This window comes from Lithobates pipiens, unplaced genomic scaffold (genome assembly GCF_037356315.1).
Source record: "Lithobates pipiens isolate NorthernLeopardFrog02 unplaced genomic scaffold, aLitPip1_a1.2 Scaffold_18, whole genome shotgun sequence".
NCBI lineage: Eukaryota > Metazoa > Chordata > Amphibia > Anura > Ranidae > Lithobates > Lithobates pipiens.
Genome location: NW_027507758.1, coordinates 266,750,829 through 266,767,553, shown reverse-complemented (window position 1 = coordinate 266,767,553; position 16,725 = coordinate 266,750,829). Strand labels below are relative to the sequence as shown.

Genomic DNA, 16,725 nt, shown 5'->3' with positions numbered 1-16,725 from the left:
AGGTAAGAATTACATATGTCATTTCCAGAAAGAAAATCTATAGAAGAAATCTATAGAAGAAATCTATAGAAGATGTGGGTTACCTGAATTCAATGTGTTCTTGGTTTCACATTACAGGATTTCAGGGCTTGGTAGTCATTTAACACAGTTTCAGTACCAAAGCAAATAGCACTATTCCCATCCTAATTCCATTTTGCATGGATTTACAATGGAATTTCCTCCAAGCCTTGTTTCATGAGTCAGACTAACGGTCTGGGTGTGTCACTGAATAGCTGTTATATGATTCCAAAGGCAGAACAGATGTGGCCCATAATTGCACTTTTACACACCCTCCAGAGTAAAATATAACTAGGTCCTAAGATACATCATGTATTGTTTCTTAGTAGAACCAGCAGATTTAAATGTATTTAAAACAATGTAAAAAGACAACAAAATATGCTAGCATTTTCACAGACAGATATATTGTAAGGTTGAGATTTTGTTTTATAATTATTTTTGCTATTATGACAAATACAATTTATTGATTTTCTATTAACGGAAACTTTAGGCTCTGTAAGGCATATCAGAGTCTTCCTGGAAATTCTAATAATAGAATTACTAGGTGATGGTCAGATGTATTGTAGAAATGCCCCGTTTCATGAACAAAATCTTATGCCGTGTACACACGATCGGAAATTCGGCCAGCAAAAGACCAATGAGAGCTTTTCGTCTGAAAAAGTGACCAAGTGTATGCTCCATCGGAATTTTGCTGGCCGAATTTCCGCCAGCAAAAGATTGAGCAGGTTCCAAAGTTTAGATCGGAAATCCCGATCGTCTGTAGCAATTCCGACGTGCAAAATTCCTACGCATGCTCGGAAACAATTCGACGCATGCTCGGAAGCACTGAACTTAATTTTCTCGGCTCGTCGTAGTGTTGTACGTCACCACATTCTTGGCGATCGAAAGTTCAGCAAACTTGTGTGACCGTGTGTATGCAAGCCAAGTTTGAGCCAACCAGCTATGATGGTTTTTCCGACAAGAATTCAGATTGTGTGTATGCAGCATTAGCCATAAACTGACCTATTATTGCAAGCTGAGAGCAGTAAGGTCCACTGCAATCATAAACGGACCCCAGGCAAATTAATGCAAAGTAAACCATACACATGCATGACAAAAACACAGGGGTGGATTTACTAAAATCAAATAGACTGTGCAGTTGCACTCTGCAAGAACAGTTGCTCCAGAGCTCAGTAAACGAGGTAAAGCTTCACATTGCAAAGAGTACTCAATCACGTGCAAGGAAAATAAAAATAAAAAATATTTTTGCTTGCACATGATTGGCTGATGGAAGTCAGCAGAGCTTCTGCTCATTTACTAAGCTCTGGAGCAACTGCTCTTGCAGAGTGCAGTCTAGCTGCCTTTAGTAAATCAACCCCACAGTCTAAAAAGCATGTATTTTGTGGGTGGCCATACATGACCCAAATGATGTCACTTATATAAGCATTGCTTGCAACTGTAGTGATACATATTAAACCAAACTGATGTTTGAAAATCTCTGTATGACCATGTACTGATAATTCCCTTGTTCACAGAAAGCAAATTATCAGCATAACTGCACCATTTGATTCTATTGGCTGAATTGGAAAGAACACAAAGGGGTTGATTTACTAAAGGCAAAAAGACTGTGCACTTTGCAAAGTGCAGTTGTACTCTGCAAGTGCAGTTGCTCCAGAGCTTAGTAAATGAAGAAAAGCTTCACTTTGCAAAGAATATCCAATCATGAGCAAGGAAAAAAAAAAAAATGCATTTTTGCTTGCACGTGATTGGATGATGGAAATCAGCAAAGCTTCCCCTCATTTACTAAGCTCTGGAGCAATTTCTCTTGCAGAGTACAGTGTAGTTACCCTTAGTAAATCCACTCCAAAGCAGCAATGTGATCAAGAGAAGTCAGATGTCTCCGCCTATTAATCCTCCAAGGCCCCTTTCACACTGGGGCGGAAGCGGCGTCATTGGTAAAACGGCGCTATCTTTAGCGCCACTTTACCGTTGTTTTAGTGGTGGTATTTGCCCGCTAGCGGAGTGCTTTTAACCCCCGCTAGAGGCCGAAAAAGGGTTAAAACCGCCCGCTTTGCCAGCGGTATAGCCGCACTGCCCCATTGATTTCAATGGGCAGGAGCGGTGTATACACTGGGGCAGTGAAAACCTGGGGGCAGTGACAATACTTTGGCAGTGACAATACTTTAATTATTTCTACATAAAAAAAAACATCTTCCCATTTGTCAGCTAGCAGGCAGCACTTCTATGCTATTGCTATACTGCAGTAGCTCAGCTGACTTAGCATAGACATGCCTGCAAGCCAATCCACAATAAACTGCTAGGTGATTTTCCCTACAGGCACAGCTTGGCTCGGCTCCCTCTGCCCAGCTACTGTCACACCACCCTCTTCCAGGCACATCCCCATCCTGCCCACTCAAGCAGCTGAAGCCTGGAGGCTCCACCTCAGGGATGGTCCCTGGGCCTGCAGAAGAACGGTAAAACTACTGATGCGCGATGTAGGGAAAGGTGCAGGGGGTAGAGCTGTGCGAGACGGTGGGCAGCAAAACTTAATACAGCAATAGCAATGAGTGAAATGGCTGTAAGCTGTCCCGATCACAGCTCTGCTTTGAGAAATGCAGCCGGGGACAAGAGCGCAGCGTAACAGGCGGCTCACTAGAATATGTGCCTGTTGGCAACTTGGCAAATATGAAACGCAGGCTAAAGGGGCAGCTTTGGGCCTCCCCATAATGACAGGGCCCGGGGCACCTGCCCCGTTTGCCCTGTGTTAAAGACGGCCCTGCTCCCAGCGCACTGCTCCAGTGTGAAAGCATTCATTGATTTTAATGGAAATAGGTTTTCGTGAGCTTTTCAGGTGCTTTATTTAGCGTAAAAGCACCTGAAAAGATCCTCAGTGTGCAAGGGGTCAAACTAAGCTATATTTAATGGAGCTTTACCATCATTTGAGAGGCGATATTCGTCGATAGCGGGGTGGCTTTAACTCCCGCTAGCGGCTGAAAAAGGGTTAAAAATGAAAAGGGTTAAAACCGCCGCTGCATCAGCGCTTTACAGGCGGGTTTGCAGCGCTGCCCCATTGTGTTCAAATAAATAAGTAAATACACTCCTACAGTGCTCCAAAGATGTGGCTTGCAGGACATTTTGACTGTCCTGCAAGCGCACCGCTCCAGTGAGACAGCCCTCAGGGCTTTCACATCGGAGTGCATTGAGCGGCTCTTTCAGGGTGCTTTGCAGGTTGCTATTTTTAGCACTTTAGTACCTGCAAAGCCCCTCAGTGTGAAAGCAGCCTAAAGGTTTTACATAAATAAATAAAAGCTTACCATTATAAGCACTCCTGTCAGTGGCAAATATTTTGACCCTAACTGCCACATCTTAGGTCCCTTTCACACTGGGGCGGTGGGTGTGTCAGCAGTAAAGCGACGCTATTTTTAGCAGCGCTTTACCGTAAATTTTGTGGTGCTGTTCGGCCACTAGCGAGGCAATTCTACCCCTGCTAGCAGCCGAGAAAGGGTTAAAAACCAGCCGCGAAAGGGTTAAAACCAGAGCAAATCGCTGCTGCAGCAGCGTTATGCCAGTGGTATAGCCGCGCTGCCCCATTGATTTCAATGGGCAGGAGCAGTGAAGGAGTGGTGTATACACCTCTCCAAAGATGCTGCTAGCAGGACTTTTTGTAGGGTCCTGCCAATTATATGATATACTTATTTATTTTATTTATAATTTAATAAGTCCTGCCAGCGCACGGCTCCAGTGTGAAAGCCCTTGGGGCTTTCACATTGGAGAGACAGGGCGATTTTCAGGCGCTATTTTTAGCGTTGTAGCGCATGCAAAGCACCCCAGTGTGAAAGGGGTCTTACAGACTTACTGGCCAGATCACCAGGTGAAGATAAAGGAAAGAAAGCCTAAAAAAAGAGAACTAATGCAGCCATTACATCTAAGGATAGGGAAGTTGCAAAATATTAAATGTTTACTTTTGGATTTAGTAACGCTTTAATGAGTTCTTAGTGCCCGTTAACACTACCGCGACTTGTCAGGCGACTTAGCCGCCTGACAAGTCGCGCTCCGTTCTGTACTATGGAACCGTTCTAATAGGAGCGACTCAAGTCGCTCCGACTTAGAAAAAGGTTCCTGTACTATTTTTGGGGCGACTTCAGGCGACTTGCATTGACTTCTATACAGAAGTCATTTAGCAAGTCGCCGCTGAAGTTGTGTGCAGGTCGCGTCTGTGAGTCGCGCTGCAAGTCGCGTCGCCCCTGTGTGAACGGGCACTTACACTTTAATATTTATAATAGTATAAAATTATAAATAAAAGAAATAAGTGTAAATAACTTACTTGCAGAAGCTGGAAAATGTAGGATCAGGTTATACAAGCAGTCTTCAGTGTTTTTCACAAGTAGAGTAGAAACTATATTTCTTTTACGGCTTATCTTGATGAATGGATAAATTAAACAAAACTGAAAATAAATAATAACAGAACAAAACAGAAAATGGCGGAAAGGTTTACAGGACAAAAAAGAGGGTGAAAAGGAAGACGAGCTTAAATATAGTTGTGTAGGAAAGAGAAGAAAATAATACTAGGATGAGGATAAGTAAAATAATAGGCTGGAACATCTGGGAAGGTAAATATAGAGACAGAAAGATTTATTCACTTACAGTACTGCCTGTAACACATTGTACATAAACAAGTGCATGTGAACAGCTCAAGTCAGATACTGCAGACAAAAAACACAAGTCATCATTTATTTAACACTATTCTGCACAGGATGTACTTCGATAATTCCTTGAATACTTTTTAGGCTGCTTGTTTTATTTTAGATAAAAAACAGATCACATCAGAACATAAAGTGAATCTTCAGCCAATTTTTTTTTTTTTTATAGCTTTAAATAGTGTGGGAAAGAGATAAAACATCTATCAGGTTTTAACTGCTGTGTCTTTGTCGGAGAGATTCTTCCCTACTTCCTGTGCCTGTGACCACTGTTACTGGGATAAGAAATGTCAGAAATTGCCCCACGTTATGTTAACATGTTGAAATTAACAACTTTTAGAGATAATCATAGTTTATAATTATTAAGAGTCAAGCATAAAGGAAATCTCTCATTAGATTACAATATTTTCTTACTTTGATACATAGTGCCCACCGTACTTTGTGTGCATGAAAAATCATATATGCCATCAACTCATTCGTTTAGGATGGGTATCACTTAATGGCGGACCACGTCTGGCCCCTGCTACTGCTCTTTCCAGACTGCCGCAATCACGCCATTTAGCTGCCGCTTTTGTCCCCAGCCTCTGCCGCTGTCATTAGCAGAGCAGAGCGGACGGCAGGAGGCGGGACAATTCTGGACTGGGGGTGGGACCAGCACTGCATGGAGAGAGGTAGCTTCCTGAATTAAATTTTCAGGTTAACCAGGAGGTCATTGGCTGCTAGGAGGCGGTCCTAGCAACCAATCACCAGCTTGTTAATATGAAAAGTTACCCGGCAACTCCCGTGCCCCATCCAGTGCTGCTGTGCCTCTGCCTTCAGTTCAGGATTTTCCCGCCTCCTGCTCTCCGCTCTGTGAAAGGTAGGAGAGTGAAAGGAGGAAAGGACGTGGCTGTGAAGTGGGGAGCAGGGGTTATATACTGTGTGTGGGGGATCATGTAAAGGGGGGTAATACTGTCGGGGATGTGAAAGGGGCAGTGCTGCTGGGGTGATATGTTAAGGGGGCAGCTCTGTGTGTGTGGGCGGGGGGGGGGGGGGGGTTGGGTGATGTAAAGGGGGACAGGGCTGTGGGTGGGGGCAGGGTGTGTGAAAGGGGCAGTGCTTTGGGGGTAATATGTGAAGGGGGACAGTGCTGTGGGGGAGATGTGAAGGGGACAGTGCTTTGGGGGGATGTAAAGGGGGGACAGTGCTGTGGGGGGGATGTGAAGGGGACAGTGGTTTGGGGGTGATATGTAGAAGGGGGCAGTGCTGTGGGGGGTATGTGAAGGGGGACAGTACTGTGAGGGGTGTGTGAAGAGGACAGTGCTGTGGGGGGGATGTGAAGGGGGACAGTGCTATGGGGGGATGTGAAGGGGGACAGTGCTGTGGGGGGGATGTGAAGGGGGACAATGCTGTGGGGGGATGTGAAGAGGGACAGTGCTGTGGGGGGATGCGAAGGGGGACAGTGTTGTGGGGGGGGGGGTGTGTGAAGGGAGCAGTGCTGTGGGGGGGGGGGGGGTGAAGGGGGCAGTGCTATGGGGGGGGGGGTGTGAAGGGAGCAGTGCTGTGGGGGGAGGGATGTGAAGGGGGCAGTGCTGTGGGGACGATGTGAAGCAGGCAGTGCTGTGTGTGTGTGTGTGTGGGGGGGGGGGGGGGGGTGATGTAAAGGGGTACAGTGCTGTGTGGGGGAAGTGAAAGGGGCAGTGCTTTGGGGGTGATATGTCAAGGGGACAGTTCTGTGTGTGGGGGGTGGTGATGTAAAGAGGGACAGTGCTGTGCAGGGGAAGTAAAAGGGGCAGTGCTGTAAGGGATGATATGTGAAGGGGGGCAGTGCTGTGGTGGGCAAGATGTGAAGGGGGACAAGCAGCTGCACGCAAAATGAGGTGCTGCACAGAAAACATGCAGGAGTACCAGTGACTATTATACGCACTGAAATACAAGGTGCAGTTTCCCGCACTTTTCCCGGAAATAGCATGGTACAAGCGCACCACGCAGTTTCCATGTAGCTGCTTTTTTTAAAAGGTGCCAGGACCTTTTCATGGCAAAAAACGCAGGTGTATCAGCCCATTCAAATGAACGGGCTGTTGTACCTGCACACCTGGGCTGTGATGTAAAGAATCATCACACAAAAATGAGATTTGGACCCCTACTGGAAGAAAATTTTACTAATTGGACCGCAAAATACACTTCTACCATCACTGGTATAAGCCTGAGGCATATAATATCCAGAGACACTGCTAATGTGTTTGAAGCTGGAGAACAGAGGATGAGACAGTTCCTACGGTACAGTTACCTGGCTGTTGACAGGCTTTGCCCTGTACTCAGGCGATGTTGACCTCTTAACTTCGGGATCAATCTTTCCAGTAAACAGGTGGAATTTGTCTATGGTGATGGAGCACTGCATCATGGATTGCTGGAATTTGTAGTTCACATACTATATTGACTGTTCACAATATTAATTTGTGTTTATATATTGATTATTATTAACACATTTTGTGTTTGAGCACTTACATCATCAAGTGCTGTCACTATATTTATCATAAGCTGTTCGTTATGATTTAGATGGACAGCACATCTATTTTTTTTTTATTGCAGTCTTATTTGTGTTTTGGTATCGTGGCAGTTTTTAGTGTAGCGTCCCTTATTTTACATTCTGAATACATAATTTTATTGATTTATTTAAAACGAAGTGCAGCGTGGCTTGCTTTTATATGATCATAGATGGAACTCTGACAGACCCATCAGCAACATCTCCATGGGAGGTGGCCATCCACAAATTGCCAGAAGGGATGGCTCAGGTCCAGTTATTATCCTTCAAGGGGCAAGGAGAGGATGCCCTCTTGTGAAGAAGGAAAACATGACCTTGGAGGGGACCAAGGTTACCATCCCCATACTGGGGCTGTCGAGTTGGATGTCTAGAATGTCACAATGCTTGTGCGCCGGAGCCACTGTTTATGGCACAGGACTTAAGTCGCCACGCAACACACCAATGCTCACAAGGATGGACCAAAGACTGGGAGACACAAGTCTAACACAAAAGGAGAAGGGTGCAATAAAACAACAATTTTGTGCTAGACTCATGTCCCCCAGTCTTTGGTCGATCCTTGTAAGCATTGGTGTGTTGCGTGGCGACGCGAATGCTGCTGTCCTGTAATATATAGACATTCCACCCCTACTGCTCTTATATGTGGATTCACGTATTACTAAACCCTGTGAGCCATTTATGGTGATCCCCAGAGCTCATAGAGTGCGCGGTAGAGCAGAACACGGGGGCATCAGCCTTGCTTCTATATTCATTCTGATGTGTAAAAAGACACGAACTATGTGAGTACTACTTATTCCTGATGCTGTAAAGTAACTGCTGTGCTATATACTTACATTCATATACTGTGGAATACGTATTGTTATGTTTTTGTTTTTCTTTTGCTAATAGAAAAAACAGCATATTTGAACTCAGCCCTTGAAAAAGGAATTAAATACTATACCTAATTTTCCAAAACATGTCGGGTATACTGTAATGACGCACTTTTGTTGATCCTATGTGTAAATCATGTGTGTGTTTCAAGAAACTTTTGCTGTTTACTGATTGTGCTCTTGTATTATACAAAGAAAGGGGATGAGAAACAAGAGGGACTGGAGGGCAACCAACCCCCGGGACTTTTATGACGGCACTAAATATACTTAAACCATATATAAAATCATTGAAATTTTTATTTGATGTACAAAAGACATTTTACGAACAAAATAGACAATTACATCCATTAAACATACAAAGTGACAAAGTGCATATAAAGAAACTTGGTATGTGGGCTTATATAGCTCCATCCATTACCACATTCTTATGTGATTTAAACTGCATTGTTTCTTTCCTACATGTTTCGCTCTTCAGAGCTTCCTCAGGACAATTGCAGCAAACAAAAAAACTGAAATTATATAAGAAAATTTATTTTAATACACATATACAGCATTTTTGTACATACAGTAAGCCCGGAACACAGGCATAGGAAATGTCCACCGGTATGGTTTGACATATCATGATTACATTAGTCTAGTGATGGATTCACTCCAGTCTAACAAGAACGGCCCTAACTGCAGCGAAACCATCACCAGAGAAATATTTTTTTTATTTAAACATAGGGACATAATTAACATATCAATAGTAAATCCACAAATTGATTGTCAAAAAGGGGGCAACTAAACCATTTCCAAGAATGGCGTCCCCAAATTTATTAGCATATTTAGTGCATAAATGGTGTAATTCTCCTACTAAGGAGAATGCAGAAAAAAAAAAAAAAAAAAAAAAAAAAAAACAGCAACTGGACTATGAGATATATATACTTTTCAACAAGAAAATGAAAATAGAAATAAAAGAATATATATAGAACTAAAGTCTTACCCCATATAATCAGGCAAGTTGCTTGTATTATTTATCGTTAATATCGTATGTTGGGTATATCAATTAACATTGAAATGAGGACAGATAATCTCTTCCTCCTTTACTTATCAAGCCAGCGGACCGCGGTAAGAGCCCCCATTTAGGGATCCCCCATTTCTGTCCCCAAAAGGATCTGCAGAGGCACGAGAAATATGTGTAAAATATATCTTAGCCATTGGATTATGTTTATCAAATGGCGCAGTCCAAATTTCTAACATACCTGGTAGTAATATGACAATGAAGAAATGAAACCAGTTCACACAGCCCGGTATCTACATGTACCATATATTGTCAGATAAAAGTTGGATAAGATGTGTTTCTGAACACGAGAAAATTCTCTGTATTGATCTCTGAAACAGGAAAGATAAACGAAGAGACCAAGTCTTCATTATAGCCATTCCAAAAATGAGAGTAAAAAATGCATAGCCCTAAAGTTAGGACTGCAGGCATGTCCAATTAATCCAGTGAAGACATATTTGTCTTACCTGTTAAATGAAGCAACGTGGTCTATTCGGTGAAGTTTTAGGAGTTTCCTCCATCCGTTTGGTGGCTCCACGTGTCCGCTCCCAATACTAGCTTGGATAGCACTGACCGGGAGCCGCGAATTTAAACTCGTGTCTCCAGCCCAGCAGCGTCTGACGTCATTGCTGGGCTGCGGGCACACCTAATGGGAGGATCCCCTTCGTGCGCACGCGCGCACGACGTATTTCCTTCGTGCGCACGTAGGTGTCTAGTGCGCGTGCGTAACGAACGTGTTGCACGTCCGTACAACGCGTCGGCCATTTTAGATTCTGGCCGAAGTGAAAGGCTTTGCCAGTAGTGACCCCTAGAAGCCTGTGCTGTGGCCAGGATCCACCATTTGGCCAGAGACAGGTAACCTATACGGTTTGGGGACTGTCAGCCCTGATTTTAAATTCAAATGAGTCATAATTCAAGCAAATGGGGACAAAGGTATCCCGACATAAGTGTCGGTTGCCATATGTCCCTGGTTTCAAATGATGGAAATGGAAACTGAATTGCTTGAGACCGGCAAACCCGAAGAAGGGGATTAACCCATATTTGAAACGGGGCGGGCTGACCAAACCCTCAACTGGTTGAGGAAGGTTGTAGGTCAGATCCGCCCTGGGGTGCCCGTACAGACCAAAGGGGGCAAAAAATAAAGGAGGGTCCCTTTTGTATCAAAGAGTGCCTACCTCAGTTCGCTGGCTTGAAAACACCTCATTGTTTATGGCTTTTCGAATAGCCATGGCCCGTGCTATAGGGAAAAAAAAAAAAAAAAAATAATAAAATGTTTGAAACCATTTTCCATCTCACATTTCTTTCCTCCCTGCCTATGTAAGGAAAGATTTAAAACTGATTGAGTCATTAAGTCCCGGAGATCGGGTGGCCCCCAAATTGTGTATCCATCTAGTCTCCCGCTGTAAGAGTGTATTATTGTAATCTCCCCCCCTTTCTCCCGGAGGGACATGTTCCAGGGGGAAGAAATGCATAAGACTATCATTAAACTGATGATATAAGCCAAAATGTCGGCTGATTGGGGTTTCCAGCTTCCTCCCCCGCACCAGGGACACATGGTCCCTGATGCGGTGGAAGAAGGGACGCTTCGTCTTCCCAACGTAAAAAGCATTGCATTGACAGATCATAATATATACCACTCCCACTGACTGACATGTTACAGCGAATTTAGGCTTGAAAGTGTGGCCATTGGGCAGGCATATGGATTTTGACGCATGAAGATATCGGCAGAAGCCACATTTGTGGCAAGGGGTACATCCCACCTTCGAGCCCACCCTCGAGGGAGGGGAAAAATGGCTTTGTACCAAAGAGTCCTTTAGAGATCGTGATCTCCTGTATGTAATACCCGGATAGTCCGGGAGATGTTTGGCTAGGGTGGGATCTCCCTTTAAGAGATACCAGTATCTCTGAAGGGTCCCTTTAATTTGCTGATGTTGTTCATTGAACGTGGTGATGAATCTCACCCCTTCAGTGTTTCTAGGCCGTTTGTGACTGTGTATTAAAGAAGCCCTATTCTGTTTTTTGGCTCGTGTATAGGCCCTTTTGAGGCTCTTGTTACTGTAGCCTCTTTGCCGGAGGCGTAGTCTCAGTTCCCTAGCTTCTAAATTAAAATCCTCATGACTGCTGCAATTCCGCTTGGGCCAGAGATATTGTCCGTATGGGATACTCAGAGGTGTCTCGAAGGTAGGATGTTAAGCCCTCCACATAGGGGCGCAAAAAGTCGTCGACTAGAGCACGACTTTTTGCGCCCCTATGTGGAGGGCTTAACATCCTACCTTCGAGACACCTCTGATTTGCTGCGGGCGCTTGATGGGATCTCGCTGTCAGAGGGGACCTGGTTGGTCACTTTAGACATTGAGGCCTTATATAATTCGATCCCCCACGATTTGGGGGTTCAGACGATTGAAATCTTTATTGTGGAGGATGGACGCATCCCTCCCAACTACAGGAGATTTATTTTGGACCTTTTATATTTTATTCTCACCAACAACATCTTTATGTTTGGGCGCTCCCACTACCTCCAGGTACAGGGGGTTGCCATGGGGACCAAATGTGCCCCCTCCTATGCCAACCTCTACCTGGGGGGGTGGGAGCGCCAAATCTTCCGCCAGGAGAGTCTTCAACGATTCTTCGATCTAATACCAATGTGGCGAAGATTCATTGACGAAATTTTTTTTGTCTGGACGGGTGATGAAAAGGATCTGAATACCTTTATAGACCTATTGGGCATAAATTCCTTTAATTTAAAATTTACCATGGAAAAGAGTTTGTCCAGGATAACTTTCCTTGATGTGCAAATCTTCACTGATGTGGGAGGGGGAATTCAATCAACTCTTCACCGTAAGGCAACTGCGGCAAATTCACTTTTGCATGCATCGAGCTCACACCCGTCCCCTCTGATAGCGAGTATCCCATACGGACAATATCTCCGGCTCAAGCGGAATTGCAGCAGTCATGAGGATTTTAATTTAGAAGCTAGGGAACTGAGACTACGCCTCCGGCAAAGAGGCTACAGTAACAAGAGCCTCAAAAGGGCCTATACACGAGCCAAAAAACAGAATAGGGCTTCTTTAATACACAGTCACAAACGGCCTAGAAACACTGAAGGGGTGAGATTCATCACCACGTTCAATGAACAACATCAGCAAATTAAAGGGACCCTTCAGAGATACTGGTATCTCTTAAAGGGAGATCCCACCCTAGCCAAACATCTCCCGGACTATCCGGGTATTACATACAGGAGATCACGATCTCTAAAGGACTCTTTGGTACAAAGCCATTTTTCCCCTCCCTCGAGGGTGGGCTCGAAGGTGGGATGTACCCCTTGCCACAAATGTGGCTTCTGCCGATATCTTCATGCGTCAAAATCCATATGCCTGCCCAATGGCCACACTTTCAAGCCTAAATTCGCTGTAACATGTCAGTCAGTGGGAGTGGTATATATTATGATCTGTCAATGCAATGCTTTTTACGTTGGGAAGACGAAGCGTCCCTTCTTCCACCGCATCAGGGACCATGTGTCCCTGGTGCGGGGGAGGAAGATGGAAACCCCAATCAGCCGACATTTTGGCTTATATCATCAGTTTAATGATAGTCTTATGCATTTCTTCCCCCTGGAACATGTCCCTCCGGGAGAAAGGGGGGGAGATTACAATAATACACTCTTACAGCGGGAGACTAGATGGATACACAATTTGGGGGCCACCCGATCTCCGGGACTTAATGACTCAATCAGTTTTAAATCTTTCCTTACATAGGCAGGGAGGAAAGAAATGTGAGATGGAAAATGGTTTCAAACATTTTATTTTTTTTTATTTTTTTTTTTCCCTATAGCACGGGCCATGGCTATTCGAAAAGCCATAAACAATGAGGTGTTTTCAAGCCAGCGAACTGAGGTAGGCACTCTTTGATACAAAAGGGACCCTCCTTTATTTTTTGCCCCCTTTGGTCTGTACGGGCACCCCGGGGCGGATCTGACCTACAACCTTCCTCAACCAGTTGAGGGTTTGGTCAGCCCGCCCCGTTTCAAATATGGGTTAATCCCCTTCTTCGGGTTTGCCGGTCTCAAGCAATTCAGTTTCCATTTCCATCATTTGAAACCAGGGACATATGGCAACCGACACTTATGTCGGGATACCTTTGTCCCCATTTGCTTGAATTATGACTCATTTGAATTTAAAATCAGGGCTGACAGTCCCCAAACCGTATAGGTTACCTGTCTCTGGCCAAATGGTGGATCCTGGCCACAGCACAGGCTTCTAGGGGTCACTACTGGCAAAGCCTTTCACTTCGGCCAGAATCTAAAATGGCCGACGCGTTGTACGGACGTGCAACACGTTCGTTACGCACGCGCACTAGACACCTACGTGCGCACGAAGGAAATACGTCGTGCGTGCGTGCGCACGAAGGGGATCCTCCCATTAGGTGTGCCCGCAGCCCAGCAATGACGTCAGACGCTGCTGGGCTGGAGACACGAGTTTAAATTCGCGGCTCCCGGTCAGTGCTATCCAAGCTAGTATTGGGAGCGGACACGTGGAGCCACCAAACGGATGGAGGAAACTCCTAAAACTTCACCGAATAGACCACGTTGCTTCATTTAACAGGTAAGACAAATATGTCTTCACTGGACTAATTGGACATGCCTGCAGTCCTAACTTTAGGGCTATGCATTTTTTACTCTCATTTTTGGAATGGCTATAATGAAGACTTGGTCTCTTCGTTTATCTTTCCTGTTTCAGAGATCAATACAGAGAATTTTCTCGTGTTCAGAAACACATCTTATCCAACTTTTATCTGACAATATATGGTACATGTGGATACCGGGCTGTGTGAACTGGTTTCATTTCTTCATTGTCATATTACTACCAGGTATGTTAGAAATTTGGACTGCGCCATTTGATAAACATAATCCAATGGCTAAGATATATTTTACACATATTTCTCGTGCCTCTGCAGATCCTTTTGGGGACAGAAATGGGGGATCCCTAAATGGGGGCTCTTACCGCGGTCCGCTGGCTTGATAAGTAAAGGAGGAAGAGATTATCTGTCCTCATTTCAATGTTAATTGATATACCCAACATACGATATTAACGATAAATAATACAAGCAACTTGCCTGATTATATGGGGTAAGACTTTAGTTCTATATATATTCTTTTATTTCTATTTTCATTTTCTTGTTGAAAAGTATATATATCTCATAGTCCAGTTGCTGTTTTTTTTTTTTTTTTTTTTTTTTTTTTTTTTTCTGCATTCTCCTTAGTAGGAGAATTACACCATTTATGCACTAAATATGCTAATAAATTTGGGGACGCCATTCTTGGAAATGGTTTAGTTGCCCCCTTTTTGACAATCAATTTGTGGATTTACTATTGATATGTTAATTATGTCCCTATGTTTAAATAAAAAAAATATTTCTCTGGTGATGGTTTCGCTGCAGTTAGGGCCGTTTTTGTTAGACTGGAGTGAATCCATCACTAGACTAATGTAATCATGATATGTCAAACCATACCGGTGGACATTTCCTATGCCTGTGTTCCGGGCTTACTGTATGTACAAAAATGCTGTATATGTGTATTAAAATAAATTTTCTTATATAATTTCAGTTTTTTTGTTTGCTGCAATTGTCCTGAGGAAGCTCTGAAGAGCGAAACATGTAGGAAAGAAACAATGCAGTTTAAATCACATAAGAATGTGGTAATGGATGGAGCTATATAAGCCCACATACCAAGTTTCTTTATATGCACTTTGTCACTTTGTATGTTTAATGGATGTAATTGTCTATTTTGTTCGTAAAATGTCTTTTGTACATCAAATAAAAATTTCAATGATTTTATATATGGTTTAAGTATATTTAGTGCCGTCATAAAAGTCCCGGGGGTTGGTTGCCCTCCAGTCCCTCTTGTTTCTCATCCCCTTTCTTTGTATAATTTTCACTGGGACGTGGCACTCTTTGAGTATATAGAAAAAAATGCAACTAGACCATTAGCCTATATCTATACGTATCTTTTATCTGTGCTCTTGTATTGTTTTTTAGGTGTTCTTATTTGTGAAGTTTATGATCATGTGTATTTAAATAAATGTACTTTTTTACCTTATTATACCTCTTGTATGATCTGGTCTACTTTCTATGCCCGTACAGTCCCTGTGGCACTTCCCTTTGCAAATTTCCACTATTGGGATGTGGCATAGGTCTCCAGCTCTGATACTCAGTAGTGGTTTCTCTTAATAATTTTTCATAAAAGCCATAGGGGACTTTTCATCTAACAAAATAGTCTAGTTTTGAGTCTTCAAAGGTCAGATATGGTTAATGACTTTCACTGACATATTGCCTATTTTTAGCGTTTATATTTATGTGATAATTTTTCATAATATAAGATTATCATTATAATTGCAATAACATTCATATTACTCCATAAAGTTCAATAACTATTTTCATAACACACATATTCTGCACACAAAATCAATGAAGCTGTGCTTTTACTATATATCTAATAGACTTACTTATTTATGTAACCACAGTCTTATGACTAGCCTAGCAGACCAGCTGAAAACTTTAATCATGGGAGGATTAAACCACAATTTTAATCTCGTTACAGATAGTGGTTTTTGATCTGTGCTGATTTAGTGCCAGCATAGTCAGATAATCTGACTTAAGGCAGTGTGGCAGTATCGGGACATATTCCTTTAGGATCCCAGAACCCCAGTGCACAACTGACATATATAGTTACGTGAAAAAATAAGTACACCCCCTTAAACGTGACCTTGAAATGACACCCAGTATTGATGTAATGTGTGTATTCACATAATGTAAGTTAAAAAAGAAGTATGTGTTTTTTTTGTTTTGTTTTTTAGAAATCATACATACCTAGGTGGATGCAGCATCAGTGCAATGCTGCATCTGTCCCCTGCCAGCTCTAAGTCTGAGAACTGAGCAACCAAATACCGCTGATTCCTCAGTCAGTTCTCAGTGCTCCGTGAGCAGAGAGCTGGTGACTGTCAGTCACCAGCTCTCTGTTCAGCCCACCCTGGCCTCCTGCGCTGGGCTGTGGAGAGGGCAGGAGCAGCTGGCTCAGGCTCTTGGTGGCTCACGGTTCTGGGTAGATCCTGACCATATGGTTGCAATCTTTCCCAGCCTGGACTGGCTCTGTGATGTTAGCTGACAGTGGGCTTCAGCCTGCTATTGGCTGAAAACAGGTCACAGGAGTGCAGAGCAAACTGCACTGCTGTGATCCACAGGAGAAGTACAGCCAAACAAACTTTGTCCATACTTCTCCTTTAACAAAAATGCAGCTCTGTCACATGAAACAGGCGTTTTAAATTAGGTAACAATTTTTAAAACCTCCCTGGAGAGTATGCAGGTGGAACCTGTCTTATTGAAACTCCAAATATATAGGAGCTGGTGTACACTTTGCTATTGGAGTGTATGATGTCATCATGCCAAACTAAAATGAGCTGTCTAGTGCCCTCAAAAAGAAGGGGATTTCGAAGATTGCAAAATTATTAGAAATCAATCATTCCACTGTAGGTAACATGATCTACAATTGTCAGTTTCAAATGACTATTA

General features: G+C 43.4%; 1 protein-coding gene across 3 annotated transcripts in view; it reads right to left on the bottom strand.

The window, feature by feature from the left end:
- MTCL3 (MTCL family member 3) overlaps positions 1-16,725 on the bottom strand; it is an 87,148-nt gene that overhangs the window by 32,280 nt on the left and 38,143 nt on the right. The window contains exon 6 of one of the 3 annotated variants that reach the window (XR_013276713.1): positions 4,361-4,638. Coding sequence is in view for 2 of the 3 variants with exons in the window: in XM_077486930.1 (XP_077343056.1) it covers positions 6,988-7,122 (135 nt within the window). In the remaining variant the exon portion in view is untranslated. Of the gene's footprint in view, positions 1-4,360; positions 4,639-6,365; positions 7,123-16,725 lie in introns of those variants that run through there. The other 2 variants (XM_077486930.1, XM_077486931.1) reach the window with 2 other exon arrangements.